This window comes from Physella acuta, unplaced genomic scaffold (genome assembly GCF_028476545.2).
Source record: "Physella acuta isolate Inbredline_101_S28 unplaced genomic scaffold, ASM2847654v3 ptg001480l, whole genome shotgun sequence".
Classification (NCBI taxonomy): domain Eukaryota; kingdom Metazoa; phylum Mollusca; class Gastropoda; family Physidae; genus Physella; species Physella acuta.
The window spans coordinates 934130-953624 of NW_026732995.1; the positions used below are offsets into that span (position 1 = coordinate 934130).

A 19495-nucleotide genomic window follows, 5' to 3' on the forward strand; every position below is an offset into this window, starting at 1 on the left:
TATCAATGTTAAATTGTGTATTGAAATCCAGGATGGCCTTTAAGCATGCAACACCAAACATATTGTTAGCTCTTTTAGCCAACCATCATAAATTGTTTACTTTTTTAGCTTAGCCAATTGTTCATTTTAAGCCATGGAAACTAATTGTTTACAGAGATGTTTGATGCATGACCTTTGTTAGATTTGTGCTAACACTTATCAGTTGTGATTTAGAAATTGATTTATAATGTATAAAATATTTACCAACAACCTACATTTTTTGGTTCAAATATCACTTATTTGCCTACATTATTAATAGAATGCCCAGACACTGTAATATAGAGATGCTTTTAATACATTTTTAAACTTAAATAACAACAGATTACACAAAACAATTATTAAAAAGAAAATGGAAGTCTATACAAACAAATGAGTCTGAATTCAACTGTATTCACACTAACTTTAATAACATATTTACATTCAGAAATATAATCCAACATTTGTTCTGGCAAGTTAATTTCATTTTTTTTCTGTAAACATGCAATAACAACATTGTCAAGATATTTATTGATTGCTTTGTACTTTGTACAAGTAAAAAGAGTATTTCTTTCTTTCTATTTTATTTGTCACATAATAAAACAGAGGAATAATTAGGTGATAGTTATGTCCTTTTTTTTTTTTGCAATAATAACAAAAAGAACAATCTAGAAGTCATCATCAAAGTCTTCTATCACAATGTCATCATCCTCACACAAACCACGGATGTTACTTTGACTGTTGGGTACATCATCATCATCCTGATGGCTAGACTCAACATCTTGACTAGGTGCTAGCACATCTTTGTTTGACATCAACTGTGATGTGGCACTTTCATCATCTGCTAGACTCTCATCATTCATCACAACATCTTTCTCATCCAGTCTCTCAGCTCTTCGCCTGAGAATAAATCAATAAAATTATAATAAACCTTATTAAAGAAAGAAGTTATGGAATGATTCAATCCATTCTGTTGATACAAACTGTAAAGAAAGTTATGAAATGATTCAATCAATTCTGTTGATACAAACTGTAAAGAAAGTTATGAAATGATTCAATCAATTCTGTTGATACAAACTGTAAAGAAAGTTATGAAATGATTCAATCCATTCTGTTGATACAAACTGTAAAGAAAGTTATGAAATGATTCAATCCATTCTGTTGATACAAACTGTAAAGAAAGTTATGAAATGATTCAATTCATTCTGTTGATACAAACTGTAAAGAGAGCCTGGGCTTTACAATTGAAGACCATGACACAAACTCTAGCTGCCAGCAAAGCAGCCATTAATACACAATATACATGGTTATGTTCCTAGCAGGCTACATAATTAATTAAGTTAATCAGTGCAACTCGAAGTTGTAAAATCATATCCAGATTTTCCATCCATTGTTTGTAATTAAAATATTAAGCAAAAACAGAATTAAATGATTTTTAAATTAATGGTTAAATTTGTTAACAATTATGAACTTTTAAAAAAAAATCTAATTTTATAGTTAATATGTCATCAACAAGTCAGCATCAGTATGCTTATTATGAATGTATAATATCACAGTGATATGCATCCACACCGATCAATAGACTAATGTAAACAGTTATCTCAAATATAATGTTATGATTTAAAAAACAAACTGAATTACAATTGGAAGTAAAAGTTCTAAATCATTATTGGGGTTGATTGTAAAATAGTAATAATTAATTTGTGAATTACTCACCCATGCAAATGCCTCTGACTTGAGAACTGGGTCATCTCTTGGACAAAACTTATTTGGCCTAAAGAAAACAACATCCATATAAACATAGTTAATGGTCTAATCATCCTTAAGTATTAGCTTTATAAATATTGCTTAAGGGATTTCAGTAAAGAATGATCTAGTCATGATAGTAAACTTGCCTGTATCATGCAATGTTGGGTTAGTTAAATTGATGTAAGGGAGAATCTCTGCATATAACACCTCAGGCTCCCAATGGTAACCTTAAACATGGAAAGATGCAAACTTAATTTTTTTTAATTTCTCTACACTATGGTGTACAACAGGGGTCTCCAAACTTTTCAGTCCGAGGGCTGCATTAACTATCAAATTTCTGTTCGGGGGCTAGTTTCTTCCAGACATGTCTTTGATTTTTCTGAGCAAAATTCCTCAGCCATCACCAACAATAGTTTTTTTCCGTGGACAAAAAGATCGCCATGGGCCGGATGAGAGGACATCACGGGCCGCATCCGGCCAGCGGACCGTAGTTTGGAGACCCCTGGTGTACAACAACACATGGTGCATCTGATCCAGTTTACTTGGCACTAAAACTGGTCGCTAAAACTTGTACATATCACTTTTCTAATTAAGGTTAACTTTATTTTTAAATTGTACGTAAATAATTGAAAACATCAATGGGATAGTGTGGTCAAATGGTTGAGCGTTTGGATGCTAGCCCGAAGGTCTTGAGTTTGGACTTGTGACTGTAGGAAGTCCCTAAGTTCACCGAGCTCTGATGGGTACCTGACTTGCGTTAGGGGAACAAAGGCTGCTGGGCAGAGTGCTGACCACATTATCCCGTTGTACCTCGAGGTAACTGAATCAGATAAATTCTACTTCATCTGCCTCAAGACTTGGAGACTATGGTAAAAGATGAGATGATGATGAATTGAAAATATCAGGATTCTCACCTTTAAATAATTGTCTTGCTGTTGTCATATTTTCATTTGCCTAAATAATAAAGATAAATAATGTAAATATGGTATACAGTTTGGTAGATGTGGAATTTTATGCACAAATCTTTACTAAAAAAACGCATTAACCAAAGATTAAACATTTTTCTATTTTAAAAGAACTGGATACATAACAAAATGATTTACTAGCTGTAACAAAAATTGACGTTTAATTAGTTTCCTAGAGAAGCCCTACTCGTTTGCTAGATTGAAACCACTGAGATTTGTGTAGAGGTCGCCAGCCTTGACTTTTCCTCACACTGTCATGGTGAGAGACATCAGAGCAGGAGTGAATGAAACCTCGGGCTGCCACTGAGAGGGAATATTTCTGGAGTTCTTCCCTCGCCTGTGGAATCACGTATCATATCACAATCTCCTATAACTAACATTTATCAAATAATTATATAAACAATTAATAACAAAAGCATTCATGAAATATAACCTAACTGGACTCTGAATTTGGTTCCCCTAAAACAAAGCTCAAAAACTCACCATCCACATAGAGGAGATGTAGTCAGAGTCACTGAAGTATTCTGATGCTCGCTCTAAGTCTTCAACAGTGGACAAAAACTCAACATAGTTTTCATGCAGATAAGAGTTGAAATACTCCTCAGATAGCTGTGATCTAAAGGCCACTTCCTGGTAGATTAAGTTCAAGAGTTAGGGCTGGATTAGATCTAGCTAAAGTTAACTGTCTTCCTTACTTGGATATTGTATACATTGTTGTAGTTCCTCTAGCAGGAAGGCATTGCTCATTGAAATAACAGTTTTAAAATATGTCTTTAGGACTGTCAGTCCCTCATTAGCTTGGACAGCACTAATATAATTAATGTTTAACTAAACCAATTAAGATGCCGTTTACCAATCAATAATACACTAGGTTATAGTCATTCACAATGACTCTGACATACTTTGTTACAATTCAGTGACTAAATAAAAACAATATTTTATAAACAGAATAAATAAGAAAATTTCAGTTAAAAATAAAGTGTTTTCTGTAAAAATTAAGATTTAATATAAAAATAAAACCTAAACAAAAGACAGTTAATGTTTACAAGAGTATTACAGTTTCTGTTAGTTACACCTGCCAGATAGAGAAGCACAAATCTTACCTCTGGGTCTGTTAATAAAGGGTGTCTCTCATAGCTTTTCAAGTGCTTTGGTAGAGATGTTTGTTCATTTGGCTCTCCCCCTGTGGGTCAATGTTTACTTTTAATTAACTTAATGTAACAGAAATCAACATAGCAACTTATTAAAAAAAACTACACAAAACATAATGCATGCTTAGATAAAACTGATTTACTTTTAAAGTAGAGAATTTTTCCGATGGAGTGGAAGAGAAAGACGGTTTTATCTTTAGCCCCTATAATGGAGGAGGTGTCAGTGCCATCATCACTAGCCTGTCTGGATACACTTCCTGACTTAGATACGGATCTTTTCCCCTTTGACTTAGATGCGTATCTTGATAATCCCTTCAGGTCTATTGTATCTAAAACAAAACACATCACAATAGGTTGGAGTAGACATAAATAAATGCATTGCTTTAGACAGGTTTATTTTTAAACAGTGAACCTGTGCCAAGAAGTTGACTAGATTTTACCTTGCCTGCAGGCAAACTGTAAAGTGTTCAAAGCTGACCTGATGTCACCATTAGATGACATGGCTATGGTTTCTATCACAGATATGCTAGGAGGTGCAAACTTTAGCTGAAACAAAACACAAATATTTAAATAAACTTGCTATTTTAAACCACAAGACTGAAAAAAATGTGCATTTTTTAAAAAATGTATGTCCTCTTAACTTTTTTTTAAAAACGTGTCATATGTAGGTTGAGTTAAAACAAACTGCTGAGGTAAATGAGTTGAGCTATTTACCTGTCCAGCTTCTCTACTGATCACTCTGTTTAAAACCTTGACCAACATTGTGGGTGCTACTGGGTTGAAGCTGTTAAGTTTGGTTTTAAAAATATCTTTAAATTGTGAACTACATACATTTTAGATAGAAGGAAAAGCTATCTAACAAAGCACAATATTTGATAATGACAAATGTAATTACAGTGTATCTTGCTCAGGCCAACACCCTATAATTCTAAAATAATGACTGAACACAATTAAACTATACTATTACCTAGACTCCAACAATGCTTAAAGCAGCTGTGTGTATGAACTCACCTGATGGATGTTATACCAAGCTGGAGCTGAAGATCTTTAGGAAATAATTTCTGGATGTTTGACGAGCTGCTGTTGGACTCACTCATGATGAACACAAGAGGGCGGCGACCAGATGCATGAAACTTTCTATCAAAGTGAAAATATCAACATTTATTTTTTTTTTAAACAAGAAAAAGTTCAGGTACATTTATATCAGCTACAATGGAAAAGCTATGGTAGTAATTATTTTGACATGGAAATTTCTATCAACGTGAAAATATCAACAATAATTTTTTTTAAACAAGAAAATGTTCCGACACCTTTATATCAACTACAATGGAAAAGCTATGGTAATAAATAAAATGGCATAAAGCAGCAGTTTTAAAATATGAAACAATTACCTGAGTATATTATGAAATTGAGCCGAATCTCTGAAGAAAATATTTGGCATATCCTCCACCACTATCACGGATTTCTTCATCTGGTTTGTGCTTATGTTGGTGCTGGAACCAGATCCAATCAGATCAAGAGCGTGATATTTGTTTGCTCTCAAGAGGAAGTTGTGGAAGATCACACTTTGTGACTGGCTTTGATACACATCAATTTTGGACCTCTCTGGAGAGATAGTTAAACAATAATATTTTATAAACATCAAAATTGAATCCCTCTGAAAATATATAAATAATAATATTTAATAAACATCCAATGCTAAACTGATCCAAACCTATATGTCTAAACATTCATTTCTAGATCAAAGCAAATTATGCTAACCACAATTCTAACTAAAATAAAACTAACAATTACTGCTGTTGTGAATGAGTGTAGTTGGAAAAACGAAAATTGTATTAATAAAATTATCAAAAATCCCAAAAGATGCCATTGCCAAATGTATAACAGGAAAAAAGTTGCAGCAAGGCAGGTAACTACAGGAGATAAATACCTGATGAATGAAAGTTTTCATCTGTCCACTGGTCTGCTGCTTGCTCTGAGCTGTTGGACCATTCTTGAAGGTCAAGGCCAAGCTCTGCACAAAGCAGATGCAAACAGATAGTTTTACCAGCACCGGATGGCCCAGTAAGTAGTAAAATTGAAGCTTCGTTCTAGTGAGGTAAAAAGACTGAAGATCAAGCACTTGGTCTTTGATGTATAATGTCCACACAACAGGGGGAAAGGGAGTGAGAAAAAATGACTTCTGTGTACATACATGGGCTAAGAGGGGTCTATGTAGTTATAAAATTAAATTTTTCTTTTGTGGACATCATAAATAGATAATCCCTTATTACATTGTAGTAATTTTAATGTAAATCCTGCTCATGAAAGTTTATATTACTTAGAACAAAAATTATATTCTTCTTACCTTGTGGAAGTCTGATGTGCTTTGTTTCAGCCAGTCAGAAACCTCATCGACTTTTTTTTTATGTACAGCCAAATCTGTCTAAGGACAAGAGAAAAATGGTTGCTTATTTAATTAAATATCCTCTATTGTATGTGGTTTTATGAAGGGATCAAATAAAGAAATGTATGCAGATTTTGCTAACTTTTGTTACATATACAAAAATAGTGACATTAGTAAGGCAGTTAATAAGAGAAATAGCTAATTGTTCAGTTAAGAATATAACAATAAAACTTAACTATATAATTTAGAATGTATTAATAACAATAGTTAATTGTACAATTAAGAATGTAATAATAACAATAGTTAGTTGTATAGTTTAGAAAGTGTGTGAAGTGACTCACCTTGGAGGTAGGTTTGTACTTGTCTAACCAGAGCTCAGAGTTGGCAGCACTTTTAAGAGAGCTTTGAATCGGTGCTAGACCTGCGGTCTGGTCAAATGGATCTCTCTGGCGCTTTCTGGACAGGCTGCCATTGGTGTAGGAAGTCAACAGTTTCTGCTGAGATCCTGGAGGTGATGAAATAGATAAAACAAATCTGAATAAACCCCATAATGTTGATTGCTTTAAAACAAAATGGTGTCAAATTATAATAAACAGCTTGCATTCAGTTTGATGTGAATACCTTTTTATCAGTATTTTAAAATTCAAGTATCTTTCCTAAGACACATTAAAAACTGTATCCCAATTTTTTTGTTACCAGTGCCTAAAAATAGTAAGTTACCCTTTAGAACCTGGTGGTCTATGGGGCAGATGAAATAGTAGAGTCCACCTATCTGTGACCTCGGCATATGAAAGGTCAGTACTAGAGCAAGTTGACCTTACTTTCCCTAAGTCAGGTACCCATCACAGTTGGATGAACTCAGGGGCATCCTACAGACTTGAACCTGGGATCTTTAAGACTTTCCAGTTAGCAGCGGTGCGCTCTACCACACGACCACACCATCCTCATGCCCACTAACACTGCCACTTTATTAACCATATAAAACAGTGTATCACCATACACAGCTTGAACATAAGGAATTCAAGTGGTCATTAAAAGAATCATATGACAAGATTATATTTAGTTTATGTGCCCCACAAACTGTGCACATCATAGAAACCTAACTGAATACATTAGTTACCAGTTCCTCGTGGTTTCGTTTTAGGTACATTATGTTGCTTAGGTGTATTCAATGATTTTGGTATTCCTTCAATTGGTTCAAATACATCAAATGAAGATGATACCCAGGATAATTCTTTCTGAAATGACAAATACACATTTTTTAAATAAAATTACCATAATTGAAACAATATTCTAAATGGTAGATTACAAAGCAACAAAGAGGTTCAACTGTAAATCTGTAGGCCTACTGTAGTCACTATTTAATGATGCCACACCACAAAATCATTTTTAGTCATCTGTTATTCTAGTTTTTATTTTACTTGCATACTCTATTGCCAACATCTTCTAGCAACTTTAGCACCTAAATCTAAAACTTTATGTTTAGAGTCTACAAGTTGCAACTTTTATAAAATATAGGTGCCTATACAACAACTCTCAAACCTTGGAAAATTCATATTTTTAAAAAACTACTCTGCCTAGAATAAGTTTTGTGTTTATATTTAACTCAAGCCTGCCGGTTGATTGAGGGACTCATTCTGCCAGCCAGGGATATGATACACAGGGTTGATACTTAATTATATCATCCCATATAGGGATTTTGGTTAAAAAAAACAAATATCATCATATAAAAAAATGTTCTTGCAGATCTCCATAAGGAGAAAACAAAACCAAAAAGATTCTCTTTCTATCTCAAATAGTTTTTTTAATGAATTTTTTCATGAAGGGTAAAAATCCCCCTTTTTAACATTGGTCATTTGTGATGAGTAATGGAATATATGTTTAAATGAGCATATTCATTTTATTCACTGTTGTATTTTGTATATATTTGCATAGTTTAGCTAGAATGATATAATATATAGAACTTGTATATGTTGTTGAACTGAATAAAAATTACACAGAAAGTATTCTCTTTGTTGTCTTCCTCCCCTACCCCCAAAAAATGCTTGCAGCGCAAGTGTATCAAAACTAAAAGCCGGCAGATCGGGATGAAAAAATATAACAATGGTGGTAATGCGATCTACATACAGTGACTACTTTCAAATGAGCATTTACTAATATATCTAAGAGAAAACTTTTCAAAAATCGAGTTTTTAGCGTATTTGAAACTAACCTTGATACCACTAGGGTTGTCGGTATCGGCCGAGATCGCGGTAAAAACATGACCCGAAATCGCCCATTACTTTCTGATACCGGGCGCACGAGATTTGGTTTTGCATACTAATAAGTTTTTAATTTATGGTAATTAATTAAGTTTAAAAGGTCATTTCCTAATGTTAAATGAAAAGTAGAATGGTTTTCCCATTGTTTTGATGGCTTAGCGATCTGATTGCACGCTGTCTCTGCTTTGGTCTTCCCCCTGTATGAAGGCTAGTTTCAAATACGTTGGAATCACGATTTTTTAAAAGGTTATTCTAGATGAGTGAAGATTACTGAGCAGACATATCTTATATATGTGGAAATGATATTTGTTTTTGGATATTTTGACTCTGACATTAGATATACTCGTTTAGAGGTGGTCACTGTATGTAGGTCGCGTTGCCACCATTGTTATATTTTTTCATCCCGATCTTCCGGCCTTTAAGTTTGATCAACTAACAACAGCATTCTTATGGAATGTGCAAACAAATCTCCTAATTTTTTATCTCAAAATATATTTACATACCCATCTTTAATTTTTTCAGCTCTAGTTCTAGTTTTGCAGAATGTTTTTCCTAAAATCCAATTTTGTCAGACTAGACTGACAAGAGTCAGACCTAGATCTAGGTTACCTGTCTGTTGCTATACAAACATTGTGCTAACTGTAATTTTAAGTATTCAAGTTCTACTTACCCTTAGATATAGTTATATGCTGAAAATCAGAATCCATACACACACAATTCACACATAAAAACATTGATCTGATAACTTCATTTCACTTATTACAAAATGGCTTATATGGGCTCTACTTCACCTGCCCAAAATAACAAGGCAGTTACATACACATTACAGTGTTCAAGTCATTTAGATTTCTGACTATGTAGTTCTTTCATTCACTGTATTTATATAAAATATTGCTTTAGAAACATTTTCATATTTGCGCAGCAGTTTTATAACAAATTGGCTTAAAGATGGACTCTACTTCACCTGCCCAAAATAATGAGGCAATTATAATATTATATGCACATAACAGTGTTCAAGTCATTTACTTTAGATTTCAAACTTTGTAGTTCTTTCATTTGCTGTATTTATATAAAATATGGCTTTAGAAACATTTTCATATTTGCGCAGCACACAGTTTTTTGGGGTTATGGGAGGAAGCCAACACAAAAATATAAGTTCTGTATTATTTTTATTCATTTTAACAGCATTTACAAGTTCTATATATCATTCTAGCTAAACTCTGCAAATATGAACACAATACAACTGCAATTAAAATAACTATGCTCAATTTATTCAGGTATACCATGACTTGTCACAATTGGCCAATGCAAAAGTAAGGGGATTCCACCCCTCACAAAAAAATTCGCAAAAAAAAAACTATTTGAGCTAGACAGAAAATCTTTTTTGTTTTGTTTTCATTTTGTTGAGCTCTACAAGAATATGTAATTTTTATTTTTATATGATGATTAGTGCTTTTTTACCAAAATCCCTAATACCACAAACACAGCCCATATCATTCTGACATTCTAGTATCTACCATATGTCGATCTAGACCTAGAGTCTAGTAGCTAGATCTACTAATACAAGAACTAACAAATAGATAACTACTTAGCCTTACTCTTCAGTCTCTAGACTAGTCTAAATAACTATTAACTTGTAAGTATGAGTTTACTCTTCTTAATCTTTAGTCTACCAACCTGCTTTTTCTTGGAAGAAGTGGTAACTTTGATAATTTGAACGTCATTTTCATCATCATCCATGGTCTTATTAAACTATTTTTAAATTTGCAATAGTTAAAAATGTTTACATAATTTAACTGAATTCAACATTAACAAAACAACATCGTAAATTGTCTAGAATATTTTAAAATCTTTTCAAATGTTTTTCATTGTTTTTAAATACTTAAATTCATTGACTTCAGGTGTATACTAAACAAAACCAGAGTAGTTCTCCCTTGTTATTAAAAATATATAATCGACCAGAGCTATATGGAAAAATAAATATAAGCTTATAATTATGTATTATGTAAGCCGGGATATTTTAAAAACAAATAATATAGAATACCTATAAATATAAGCTTTGTTTAAATAATAATTTTTAGAAAATATATTTTATTGATCCTTATTTAAAACAAGAAAAGAGTATTGTTTTGTTTTCACCTGCAAAAATAACAATTATACTTTTTAATCAACACATAATAAAATGGCAATTGTCAAAATAAACAAAAGCGCCAATTTTTGAACATACATAATGAAGAAACTTTAAGTTCCCAATAATTTAACAAAATGGCAAAAAATCATTTTAATGTTGTAGATATCGCTATTGTTTTTGTCTCTTTGATAACCTTTGTTTTGGACGTCAGCACTGGTACATGACTAAATTTATTTTAATTTTCTATCTTGCAGTGGGCTCAGTGTGAGTGATGCTCACTTCACACAGGGTTTATTTTATTATAATAAATTATATTTTATAATAACACTTTGGGTAATCTATCGCTTTAGGTACGTAAAATCGCCCGCAACTAGTATTGTGAAAAACAGGTGACTCCTTAAATTTTAATAATTATTAATATAGAAGGATTTTAGTTTTGAAATTTACAAAAATGTTTCAAAGTTTCATTTTTTATGTAGTCTAGCTGTTTTTAAACAATTGAATTAAAACTTTTCAGTAATAAATGAAGACTACGGATGTTTCCAACAGATGCAAACATGCTCATTTACTATAGCAGTCATCTTGTTAAAGTTTTTTCTTTATACTTACAGGGGTCATCCATAAATGACGTCACACTCATAGGGGGAGGGGGGGTCCGTAATTTTGTGGCGATGTGTGATGAGGGGGAGGGGGGATCAGATGTTGCGACGTCACATTTTTGCATTATAAAAAAGGATTGTTAGAAAACGAATTTTAGACGTTATTTCGCATTTTAGATAACTGTTTTAATAAATTGTAGGCCTAATATGTTTAGACAAGATTTTAGAAAAATATCGATGTTTTAAAAAAATTAAACTGCAATTTTGAGGGGGGCTGTATGTTGAGGTGTGACTCATTTTAGGGGGGGGGGGTCTGGCTTTTTGCGAGATTCAGGGGAAGCCACTCTATTTTACAAATGGCTGCTGTTTATATATTACAGGCCTATAGCAAACCTTGCTCGCAAACACTGCTGTTTAAAGTTAATTTCTGGCCTATATTGATATATTTAGCCATTCATTTAGGTTTATTATTCATTTATCTATAATATTTGACACAAATATATCACAATATACTTCTATTAAAGCCTTGACAATGGGGTAACTTTTTCGTACATTATTAGCTGTGGGCTATTTTACGTACCTAAAACGATAGATTACCACACTTTGATTTTATTTTTTTACCAATTTTTCAGTGGACATTCTACTTTTTTTTACTATTCTTTAACTAAACATGATCTAGTTTTGCTTTTAGATCTAGTGTCTAGGATAGGCTATATCACATCTACCTACTAATAGTTTTACTTAGTGAAGTAAACTGTAGGTAGTAGATAGCCTAAGTGATATTCTTTTCACTTTTCAGCTTTATCGCAATTAATTAAATGCTAAATAAAACATCCGAAGTGACTACGCAGATCGCGGAGCATTCCGAGTATTATTTGAATTCCGTAGGACGCACCTACCTTTATGTTAACATTGAATTGCTAAGAGGACGAAAAAAGTCGGGCAGTCCTGTTATCTATTTTTAGATCGCGTGCTACTTAGAGAGAAGATTTAACTGACCGCATAGCGATCAGCGCAAATGTGGCCAAAAACATCATGCACTGGTTGATGTCGATGATTGCCTATCCTTAATTATTCTAAGTCAAGTTATATTTAGTTTTTATAATGTCTTAGTTAGGCCTAGACTAGTCTTTGGGCCATCGGCTTAAATTAGGCATTTTAATAAAAATTTAACTTTGCCGAAGTATTGATTCAAGTAGATTTAGATTTCTTAAACAGAAATAATGAAGTGGTTTTTTTTTTTCCTAATTTTCTACTCTTTGGATGAGGTATGATGCTGAATTCCATTAAAATATCAATTTGTAAGCCCTTTTTTGGTTTCTATCAAATGCAATGCCATTCATGTATATAAGTCAAATCATTTTTTTCTATTATTCAACAGATGTTCTAGTTTGTGTACAGTTCTTGCTTGAAGATCAGACAATATGTGGCTGGCTGATGGTGTTATTTATTGTTGCACCTTCCATTATCATGAGTGGCTTCAGTCTGGCCTGGCACATCAATGATAAGACATTAACTCCATTTGGGTTCATCTCTCATTTACTTTTACTGTCACCTGTTCATAGGTAAAATAAGAAATTGTCATATCAAAGAATAGTGTTGAATACTGTTACAAAATATGCTTTTGTTGCTACCACTAAAAACTAGTTATTGTGTCAACTGTTAATTATACTTTTTCAAATGTTTTACATGCTTAGCACTGTGGGGTAAAAAAAATATTTTTTCTCAGATATTTGTCAGTGATCTACTATGGGATCAATTCCTTTAGAACAAATAAGGCCTCATGTACTCAAAATGCACTTAAAGCTCAAAGTGATGCAGCAATTCTCCGCCTGTTTGCAACTTTCTTGGAGAGTGCTCCACAACTGATACTTCAGATTTATGTCATCATGGATGGTAAAGGTGTTGGGTGGTTTACAGGTCTGTTTTAACTTTATTTTTTTTTTATATGTATGTTGCCAGTTTGCTTATTTTGCAATGTGGAAGAAGCTCTTAGTGTGAAATTTTATTAAAAGAATTTTTTTGGGGCAATACTTAAATACTGACAACTTCCCAGCGATTCACAGTAAATTAATTTATTTGTATTCACATCTAGGAATCTCCATTGCCTGCTCTTTGCTGTCTCTGTCCTGGTCAGTTACAGCCTACTCAGACTGTCAAAGACGAGCTCACAGCTCACTATACCGGCGCCGTTTAATACGTTTGATCCTCTACTGGGGTTGGCAGCTGTTCATGATTGGAGCCAGAATATCTGCATTTGTTTTCTTTGCTAGGACTTATAACAGCTGGATTTTGGCAGTAATGGGTCAGTATATATAGCTTTTGTGAGACTAAAGTGTATTGTATGGTTGTTCTTCTTGGGCTGTTTTTTATTTTGGAATGAAAGCATAAAAGCTCAAATAGACAATTCAGCTGATTATGCACGGCAATCATTATCATTATTCATCATGAAACTTTTAATATATATATATATATATATATATATATATTGTAAGCTGACACCTTGATTTCATCTATAGTTTCCAATGTATGTATTTGATCAGTGTATTTAACATATATTTGATCAAAACAGAGTTCTCAGTTCAAATTTTGGCTGCTAAGGTTGATTAGGGTATTACATTTACACAATAAAATGATGGGTTTTTTTAATTCTTATTTGTTTTGGCATAACTATTTTGTATGTTTATTATTTTATTGATATATTAAATGAATCTTACTTGGTTATTGAAACAGCTCACTTATTCCATTTTTGTTAATGCTTTTCAGGAGTGCATTGGTTGGTAGCATTTATCTGCATCTCTGTCCGAGGTACAGACTTTGGCACTGGTTGTTGCGAGACATGGCTGTTAAGACTGGCCTGTGCATTCATTTATATATTTGTCTTCCTAAACCTCAATGATGGGCCATCTAGATGGAGAATTGTGGCCTATTATTTGTTGGTGCTACTGGAAAATATTGGAATGGTAACGATCTTTCTTGTGCTGGGAAATGGTGCTGACCTCATCCTTGTTGCCTGTCTGGTTGTGTTTGCTGGATTTTTTCTTGGTGAGTTGGAATCTACTTTGATTACGTGCAACGCTGAAACATATTTCTCTCATGTTTTAAATGTTATTCTTGGTTGTTACATTATATAAAGATTATTAAGATTTTTAATTGTTTAATAACTATTTTTATTAAACTACTTCACATTATTTGTTTTGATATCTTAAATTCTTTCTTCTCTAGGCATTTTGTGTATGATCCTGTATTATGTTTTTCTACACCCTGGGTCTAGAAGTCGCCTAAAGAGAATTCTAAAACACCCCAGTGGGGCTCTAGAAACATCCAGGTCTATCGTAAGTATATCTTTTGAGATTGTCTGTAGTTTTAAGTTTAACTTTTAAGTATCTTTTAATTTTTACTCTTAAGATTTAATGTTAAGGTATATTAATAAATGTAGATGTGTACAAGTGTTAACATTTTATTAACATTTAACCACTTTGTTACAGGGCAGCAGTGGACCTCACATTTTCAGCATTGAGTCTCCGAGACCTGTGGGGGTCATGAAAGAGACAAGCATTAATGTCAGTCAAAGTTCTCTCCACTCCAAATCCTCCTGTAACCAGAAGACCTGGGCAGTTGACCAGTCCATTCTCAGCTCAAACAAAACCAGCACTGGGCCAAATGTGTCACAGCTGAATCTACAGCGAGCTTGGCAAAGTGGGATGGTGTGCTCTTCTGGGAGTTCATCTGTGAGTTCTCTAGCATCAACAGAGGAACTATCTGCCCCTAAGAAATACACACCTTCAATTAAATCGGATAACTCCCATGACTCAACTTCAAGTGAGAATCATTTATTATCACCAGGGTTGAATAAAAATGACCTGAACATGTCTTCACAAGAAGCCTCAAGATTTGACGTTGTGGATCTCAACTATTTCAAAACATCAGGCGGTGATGTGAGCGCCAGTGATAACAATGTCCACAGCCCTGTCTCAAATAGCCCAGCTTTAAGTAGAAGCTCGTGGGCCAGATCATCCGACTACAACAGGCAGTCAACAATAGTGGAGAACTTCACTGTGCTTGGATTTGATGACTCATCTTCCACAGAGAAAAAGAACAGTGACTCTAGCTCTTTCAGCAGCCACCTTAAAAGTTTATCTCCCCTCAATGTTGCTAATTTGTTAAAAGATGTCAATGGCCGTCTACGAGCTACAATTGCCGCAACCATTGCTGCGGCAACTGGGAATCCTTCTTCTAATGAAGGGACACCAAACAGAAGTCAATCCATCTCCTCCTGTAACTCTGTTCATTCTACAGTTGATGAAAGCTTTAACTCATATCACAATACAAGTTCTCATAATCACAATACAGCCTTCGTGGATTCTAGTTCAAGCATTAAAGATAAAGAGTCTCTAAAGCATAACATCATTATGAACTTTTCCAGACGAGAAGCTCTCAGTTCCTTGCCAAATATTGTTGAAGCTTTAGACCCAACTCCAGATTCTAGCTTTGATAAAACTACTGCTGTGTCATTAGGGACACAACGTTTTGTAGGCACCAAAGACAAGACAGTCGTTTGTGAATCATACAAAAGCCCAGGCGATTTTTCCAAAGCAAGTAATTTCTCTTTTCCTCAAGACTCTACACTGACAGCCAGTAAATTAAATACCAGTGGAACATCATACTTGAGTTCTCAGAGAGATTATTTTCAGTCTCAACACAAGTCCAAGACAGATCTGTCTTCAATGTCTTCACATGGGCAGGTCAGCTGTCAAGACAAGTGGAACACAAAGGATGATGACAGAAGCAGCTCCCCTTTCACTGATCTAGAACTGGTGGCTGTGATGGCTAATTCCTTGCAAAGTTATGTTGGAGGTTCATCCAGCGACTCCCACATTCCTGAAAGAGAGGGTCTGGCTTTAACCCTGGATGATCTTAGAATAAGCAGGGAAGGGTCACCAGTGCAAAACTTGGCCACCTCTGGCAGGAGCCGTAGTGCATCTTCCCTGTTCCATGACAGCACAGAGTCTTCACCGGCCAGCTCAGCATCTAAGATGAACCAGCTGGAAAGTCTTCGCCAAGCTGACGCTAAGCTCTCACCCAATGCCTTCAAGCTGTTGGAAATTCCCACAGAACTATTAGGTAGCCTGAATTCAGACAGCAAAAAACTGCATGAGATTGAAAGCCTGACTGCAGTAGTCATACCACAAAGCCTGGCGTTGAAGTACATCATGGAGTCCTATGGTTCCGGAACTCCTGTGTCACACAAATCATTAAAGTTATCTCACCCAAGTAATTCTTGGTCTGATCTTCCCATTAAAAAACATTTTGGATCAGACTTACCTACCAAAAAAGGTTTTTTGACAACTTCTGAAGAATTGACCAGTCCAGATTTAAATCAGCATAGAATTAGAAAACATAACCAAGGAACTGAAAATCACATTCGCCATACTACTAATGAAAAAGAAAGTATTGCAAGAAGCATGAAAAAAACGCCCAGTGTCAAGTCTCCACAATGTTTTGAAGTGTGCCAGACTCTAGATCAAAATTCAAAGTGTGGGGTGTCTTCTACTAAAAAGCTCAATGTTCATTTCTCTAAGCTCCCATTGGAACAGAGAAAAACAGACAAAAAACCTGAACAAGATACAGAGAATGGGTACGTAGCAGGGCAGTATCATCCCCCACTGTACAGCTGCGATGAAGCAAGCTCATTAGAAATGATAGCACCAAGAAAGCAACATTGCGCAAAAAGGAATTCATTTGATTTAAATAGTGAATCCTGGAATGATTTTCATTTGCATGCAGATGGAAAAAAAAAAACTAAAACCACTAAAGAGATGAAACAATATGATCTAAAACATCCCACAAAACACAGCTTAGAAAAGCATAACTCAGATATCTTAAGTTTGAAACAACAGATGCCCGATAAACGCAAATTTTTGTCACATTCTAATCTTCAAAGCCATGCTTTTCCAAACTACGTCAATAAAAAGGAGACAAATGTAAAACAAGGCAAACGCCAAACTGTAAGTTTTAACCAGTTCCACAGCATTGAAAAGTTAACAGACAATGAGCTTCAGCTATCAGCCCAGCACATTGCAGATTATTACAAAGAAGTGTTGGAAGACCCTCCACTGGTTAGCTCTCATGTCCAGAGATCTAAGAGGTTTTCAGCACCTCAGGTCCAGAGCCCACGTCAGCCCTTACAGAGTCTGGACAACTCCCAGCATGCCCCTCGTGTCAGCTTTAGGTCCAGCCAGAAACTGACACCATCTTTAACTAAATCAGCATGGTCTCCAGGTGAACCAGAAGTGAAAAAACATTCCAGAGATGTAGTGAAACAAAGGTTGATGTTTGATTCTTTGGCGCATCCAGATAAATCAATGAGTTCAAGACCTCCTGTACCAAGGGGACATCACTCTAGTTCTTATTCATAGTGTTCATGTTTACTGATAGTATTTTGACTGGATTTTTACACTTCATGGTTTATAAGTTTGTTACTTTTATACAATAATTTTTGTTTTCAATGCTTACATATTAACAACCTATTGTATTTATAAAGTTAACATAAAATACATTTTAATATACTTAATGAACATAGGGCAAACACTTAAGTTAATGAGGTATCTTGTCTTTATATACAAAATGCTCAATGTAAATATATTGTTGACTTTTACAAACAGAATATTAAATTTTAAAAGTGTTTTTGTAGGTTAGAAAATTTCTATTGCATTTTGTTTTAATGGCAATTGTATTTTGTTGTTTATTGAGATCTCACAAGAAAACTTGACCTCAATGTAAATTTGCCTAGTTTTATGCATCTTTTTTTTATTGTGTAACTATACCTCAAGCCTATTGCAAATTTTTGATGTTTGCTTTTGCAGACTCTGTTAAACTTTTTACATAATTGTTACTGCTATTACCTAATGTTAATCAAGCAGCTATTGATCCTGTTGTTTTTTTAACCATTTTGTCTCATTTATAAGCAGACTTAACACTAAAGTGGTTATAAGCTGCTGGATTGGGAGAATTTTTTAACAGCAATTTTTGCTGAAATTATATTTCATCAACAAAGGTTAGTGGCGCATAAAATCGCTCTTTTTATTGTTTGAGATTAATTGTGCTTTATTTTTACAAAGCTTTATAACCAACCTTTTAAACTACCACCAAGCATTATTTTCTTAATCTTCAAGATTAAGGCCAGTCCATTTTTTAAACCTGTAATGGAATTTTTATTTTAATCACCCTGCCTGGTCAGGTTTTACATAAAATTTGAATTATGTATTTTCTGTTGAATGTCCTTTGTGTCTCATTTTACATTGTTGTATGACTTTATATACTAATGCCTATACTTTTATTAACTTCAATAAACTCTTGTTGCATTATAAATGATTTTGTTTTATAAAAAATGTGCACAAAAAACTTGTTAAAAAATATGTTTAATTGAATAATTAGCCTTTTCATCAACCAGCAATATTAAATACATTTTAAAGAGAGAAAAACCTTGAAAAATCTTGAAATTATACACTGTACATTACAAAGTATGTTTTTTGGCTTTTAACAAGTGTGAATGATTTTCACAGATCTAAAAAATACAGCAAAGGTACACTGACCGATGGTTACGAAGCTACAAAACTGCCCAAGTGGTAGTTTAACTACACTAATTAATATACAAAAGCCATGCATTTGCAGTCGTTTAATTGAAAGATGATTATAGAAGCATACATCAGAAACCATCAATACATTACTGCCAATGTTATTAAAAAAAGGTCAGGTGTGTATACCAGTGATTCAGACAATAGGTGTGGAAACAAAATGTTCAGGTTGTTCCTTGTTCAGTGTAAAAATACCCAACTGAAATAGTTTCACTATTAAAAAGGTTTGTTACAATGTCTATAACTCATGAGGTTAAAGACTGGGGAGAGGGGGGATAAGATTTAAAACTGAGGAATTATAAATTCACCAGTCTGTTATAAGAGGCTTTTTATTTTCAATGTGTATATTTATTTTTTTTAAAAACAATACTTCAAATCTTAGAAGACATATTTTTAAAGGACTAACTGTTAAAATAGAATGTAAATTGTAGTGGGCAGAAAGCACATCAACAAATTAAAAATACATCAATCTTTCCATATTATATTACCTAACCAAATTACATACTTTTATCATGTGCACTGCAAGATGACTTAATTTAAGTTTTAAGCTAAAAACATTTTTTTTCTTGGAGGATCAAAAAACTATTTTAACATTAAAAAA

General features: G+C 33.8%; 2 protein-coding genes across 2 annotated transcripts; one reads left to right on the forward strand and one right to left on the reverse strand.

Moving 5' to 3' along the window:
• Nucleotides 1-358: 358 nt before the first annotated feature.
• LOC131928275 (cell cycle checkpoint protein RAD17) lies at nucleotides 359-10435 on the reverse strand. The gene is made up of 17 exons (XM_059284263.1): nucleotides 10205-10435; nucleotides 7387-7504; nucleotides 6608-6771; nucleotides 6228-6305; nucleotides 5811-5970; nucleotides 5272-5485; nucleotides 4892-5017; nucleotides 4595-4664; nucleotides 4321-4426; nucleotides 4024-4209; nucleotides 3833-3912; nucleotides 3213-3359; nucleotides 2917-3066; nucleotides 2679-2718; nucleotides 1911-1991; nucleotides 1732-1789; nucleotides 359-915 (listed from the first exon to the last, which is right to left on the reverse strand). Exons 1-17 carry the CDS (start codon nucleotides 10265-10267, stop codon nucleotides 684-686), a joined length of 2073 nt encoding a protein of 690 aa, XP_059140246.1. The 5' UTR covers nucleotides 10268-10435; the 3' UTR covers nucleotides 359-683.
• A 295-nt stretch (nucleotides 10436-10730) lies between these two features.
• Nucleotides 10731-18580, forward strand: LOC131928244 (uncharacterized). Its single transcript, XM_059284200.1, has 7 exons — nucleotides 10731-10874; nucleotides 12639-12822; nucleotides 12987-13177; nucleotides 13353-13562; nucleotides 14024-14302; nucleotides 14483-14592; nucleotides 14746-18580. The coding sequence occupies exons 1-7, from the start codon at nucleotides 10793-10795 to the stop codon at nucleotides 17674-17676; spliced, it is 3987 nt and encodes a 1328-aa protein (XP_059140183.1). The 5' UTR covers nucleotides 10731-10792; the 3' UTR covers nucleotides 17677-18580.
• Nucleotides 18581-19495: the final 915 nt, after the last annotated feature.

What these genes read in the sequence shown, in the direction of transcription:
- LOC131928275 (XM_059284263.1), bottom strand. Translation starts at nt 10,267, where the DNA reads ATGGATGATGATGAAAATGACGTTCAAATTATCAAAGTTACCACTTCT. An exon ending in GCACATCAGACTTCCACAAG is followed by an intron (nt 5,971 to 6,227) that starts GTAAGAAGAATA and finishes TTACCTCACTAG; the next exon opens with AACGAAGCTTCAATTTTACT. An exon ending in AGCAAGACAATTATTTAAAG is followed by an intron (nt 1,992 to 2,678) that starts GTGAGAATCCTG and finishes TCCATGTTTAAG; the next exon opens with GTTACCATTGGGAGCCTGAG.
- LOC131928244 (XM_059284200.1), top strand. Translation starts at nt 10,793, where the DNA reads ATGGCAAAAAATCATTTTAATGTTGTAGATATCGCTATTGTTTTTGTC. An exon ending in CTGGATTTTGGCAGTAATGG is followed by an intron (nt 13,563 to 14,023) that starts GTCAGTATATAT and finishes AATGCTTTTCAG; the next exon opens with GAGTGCATTGGTTGGTAGCA. An exon ending in TAGAAACATCCAGGTCTATC is followed by an intron (nt 14,593 to 14,745) that starts GTAAGTATATCT and finishes ACTTTGTTACAG; the next exon opens with GGCAGCAGTGGACCTCACAT.